Raw genomic sequence first — 4,025 nt, forward strand, 5'->3', positions numbered from 1 at the left:
AATAGTTAATATGAGGCTACTTTTATATAAGGAAAATTTTGTATGATAAAAGTTTTATAATCTCTTATATGTGGGCACTAAGTACTAAATTATTGACTAGTGTGAATATGTATTGATTGTTTAATATCACAACGACAGCCCACTGCCCAGGCTTGCCCACTGCCCAGGCTTGCCCCACTGACCAGGCTTGCCCACTGCCCAGGCTTGCCCACTGCCCAGGCTTGCCCCACTGACCAGGCTTGCCCCACTGACCAGACTTGCCCCACTGCCCAGACTTGCCCCACTGACCAGGCTTGCCCCACTGCCCAGACTTGCCCCACTGCCCAGGCTTGCCCCACTGACCAGGCTTGCCCCACTGACCAGACTTGCCCACTGCCCAGACTTGCCCAGGCTTGCCCACTGCCCAGACTTGCCCACTACCCAGACTTGCCCACTGCCCAGACTTGCTCACTGCCCAGACTTGCCCACTACCCAGACTTGCCCACTGCCCAGGCTTGCCCACTGCCCAGACTTGCCCACTGCCCAGACTTGCCCACTGCCCAGACTTGCCCCACTGCCCAGACTTGCCCCACTGCCCAGGCTTGCCCACTGCCCAGACTTGCCCCACTGCCCAGACTTGCCCACTGCCCAGACTTGACCACTGCCCAGACTTGCCCCACTGCCCAGACTTGCCCACTGTCCAGACTTGCCCCACTGCCCAGACTTGCCCACTGCCCAGACTTGTCCACTGCCCAGACTTGCCCCTCTGCCCAGACTTGCCCACTGCCCAGGCTTGCCCACTGCCCAGGCTTGCCCCACTGCCCAGGCTTGCTAACTGCCCAGGCTTGCCCCACTGCCCAGACTTGCCCACTACCCAGACTTGCCCACTACCCAGACTTGCCCCACTGCCCAGACTTGGCCACTGCCCAGACTTGCCCCACTGCCCAGACTTGCCCACTGTCCAGACTTGCCCACTGCCCAGACTTGCCCCACTGCCCAGACTTGCCCCACTGCCCAGACTTGCCCACTGCCCAGACTTGCCCCACTGCCCAGACTTGCCCACTGCCCAGACTTGCCCACTGCCCAGACTTGCCCCACTGCCCAGACTTGCCCACTGCCCAGACTTGCCCCACTGCCCAGACTTGCCCACTGCCCAGACTTGCCCACTACCCAGACTTGCCCCACTTCCCAGACTTGCCCCACTGCCCAGGCTCACCCAATCGACCATCCTCTGGTCGATTGGGCAAGGCTGATTGGTTCAATTGAGGCCTATCCTCAATTTGTCGTAATAACCCCCCCCCCAATCCAAAAATTAGTTTGTTGACAATTCGAGTTATATTGACCTGACCTTTGCCTCACTTCTGCACCTCTGGCTGGGTATGTGAGGTCCCTTATCATCGTAGAAGAGAATAAATGACACTCGAGTGATTTGAGTTTTGAGACAGACGTCGCATACGTCCACAAATCGACGGTTACAGCTCCATGACTACCTACCACCAGCCTCGCCAGGCGGATTGCTATGCCGGTGATCAACATTACAATGAAGACACGAGATGCAGAAGCCACTAGGAATTTAAATCATACATAAATCATTGTAAACAGAGTTGAGTTACGTGGACCTGAGAGCTATCTGGGGTATGGTGTATTTGGGTATGGTGTATCTGGGGTATGGTGTATTTGGGTATGGTGTATCTGGGGTATGGTGTATTTGGGTATGGTGTATCTGGGGTATGGTGTATTTGGGTATGGTGTATCTGGGGTATGGTGTATTTGGGTATAGTGTATCTGGGGTATGGTGTATCTGGGGTATGGTGTATTTGGGTATAGTGTATCTGGTCATGATGTATCTGGGGTATGGTGTATCCGGGGTATGGTGTATCTGGGGTATGGTGTATCTGGGGTATGGTGTATCTGGGTATGATGTATCTGGGGTATGGTGTATCTGGGGTATGGTGTATCTGGTCATGATGTATCTGGGGTATGGCGTATCTGGGGTATGGTGTATCTGGGGTATGGTGTATCTGGGTATGATGTATCTGGGGTATGGTGTATCTGGGGTATGGTGTATCTGGGTATGATGTATCTGGGGTATGGTGTATCTGGGGTATGGTGTATCTGGGGTATGGTGTATCTGGGGTATGGTGTATCTGGGGTATGGTGTATCTGGGGTATGGTGTATCTGGGGTATGGTGTATCTGGGGTATGGTGTATCTGGGGTATGGTGTATCTGGGGTATGGTGTATATGGGTATGGTGTATCTGGGGTATGGTGTATTTGGGTATGGTGTATCTGGGGTATGGTGTATTTGGGTATGGTGTATTTGGGTATGGTATATCTTGGGTATGGTGTATCTGGGGTATGGTGTATCTGGGATATGGTGTATCTGGGGTATGGTGTATCTGGGTTATGGTGTATCTGGGGTATGGTGTATCTGGGGTATGATGTATCTGGGGTATGGTGTATCTGGGTATGGTGTATCTGGGGTATGGTGTATCTGGGGTATGGTGTATCTGGTCATGATGTATCTGGGGTATGGTGTATCTGGGGTATGGTGTATCTGGGGTATGGTGTATCTGGGTATGGTGTATCTGGGGTATGGTGTATCTGGGGTATGGTGTATCTGGTCATGATGTATCTGGGGTATGGTGTATCTGGGGTATGGTGTATCTGGGGTATGGTGTATCTGGGTATGATGTATCTGGGGTATGGTGTATATGGGGTATGGTGTATCTGGGGTATGGTGTATCTGGGGTATGGTGTATCTGGGGTATGGTGTATCTGGGTTATGGTGTATCTGGGGTATGGTGTATCTGGGTATGATGTATCTGGGGTATGGTGTATCTGGGGTATGGTGTATCTGGGGTATGGTGTATCTGGGTATGGTGTATCTGGGTATGGTGTATCTGGGGTATGGTGTATCTGGGGTATGGTGTATCTGGGGTATGGTGTATCTGGGGTATGGTGTATCTGGGGTATGGTGTATCTGGGGTATGGTGTATCTGGGGTATGGTGTATCTGGGGTATGGTGTATCTGGGGTATGGTGTATCTGGGGTATGGTGTATCTGGGTATGGTGTATCTGGGGTATGGTGTATCTGGGGTATGGTGTATCTGGGGTATGGTGTATCTGGGGTATGGTGTATCTGGGGTATGGTGTATCTGGTCATAGTGTATCCGGGCCTGACACATACATGTGGCGCTACACACAGAGACACACACACATGACCCACAACCACCATTAAGTATTCACCAAGAGATGGACTCCACAGCAATAAATAATCAAACTGAGAGATCATGAGTTTAAACTTACAAGCGGAACAATTACCAGGGGACCCAGAAGCCTTACCACTGAATACCTAAGGGACTGAGTTGTTGAGAACACCAACTTGGGTAGATTGGGGGGGTGTGTTAGTCTGTCTGTGTGTGTGTGTTTGAAGCCTGCAGACCCCTAGTCTCAACCAATTTTGAACAGTAATTGGTGTTGGGTATGTACATAACATGGTCGGATTGTGAGTTTCTGTATATGGATTGAGGGACTGTTTATTCATTGGCAATCTTAACTCCCTCCTCATCCCCACTGACTAAGTTTGCAATAGTTAAATTCTTTTTTTTTCTCTCCTGTTTCTCTTATCTTTCTATACTGTAAAATATTATGCACTGACGTCTACAAAATAAACAAATAATTTTTTTATTGTATTTTGCCTGTAATTAGCTAAAATAGTGTCCAGCAGAGAGAGATCAGGTTAAGGGGAGAGGTATGGGGATGATCAAGCGAGTTAACGGGACACTACGAGTGTAGCTCCCATTATGTAACTACACTTAGGTAACTACGCACACGCACCCACACCCACACACACACACACACCCCCACACACACACACACACACACCCACACACCCACCCACACACACACACACACACACACACCCCACACACACACACACACACCCACACACACACCCACACACACACACACCCACACACACACACACCCACCCACACACCCACCCACACACACACCCACCCACACACACACACACACCCACA

General features: G+C 50.8%; 2 protein-coding genes across 2 annotated transcripts; both read right to left on the reverse strand.

Moving 5' to 3' along the window:
• Window positions 1-64: 64 nt before the first annotated feature.
• LOC123746234 (LWamide neuropeptides-like) lies at window positions 65-1,207 on the reverse strand. Its single transcript, XM_069315070.1, has one exon. The coding sequence runs from the start codon at window positions 1,205-1,207 to the stop codon at window positions 65-67; it is 1,143 nt and encodes a 380-aa protein (XP_069171171.1).
• Window positions 1,208-2,383: 1,176 nt separating this feature from the next.
• LOC138357900 (uncharacterized) lies at window positions 2,384-3,145 on the reverse strand. Its single transcript, XM_069315071.1, has one exon. It carries the CDS (start codon window positions 3,143-3,145, stop codon window positions 2,384-2,386), a length of 762 nt encoding a protein of 253 aa, XP_069171172.1.
• Between the last annotated feature and the right edge of the window lie 880 nt (window positions 3,146-4,025).

Source organism: Procambarus clarkii, chromosome 80, assembly GCF_040958095.1.
Source record: "Procambarus clarkii isolate CNS0578487 chromosome 80, FALCON_Pclarkii_2.0, whole genome shotgun sequence".
Lineage (NCBI taxonomy): Eukaryota > Metazoa > Arthropoda > Malacostraca > Decapoda > Cambaridae > Procambarus > Procambarus clarkii.

Coding starts and splice junctions, on each gene's coding strand:
- LOC123746234 (XM_069315070.1), bottom strand. CDS start 1,207: ATGGTCGATTGGGTGAGCCTGGGCAGTGGGGCAAGTCTGGGAAGTGGG.
- LOC138357900 (XM_069315071.1), bottom strand. CDS start 3,145: ATGACCAGATACACCATACCCCAGATACACCATACCCCAGATACACCA.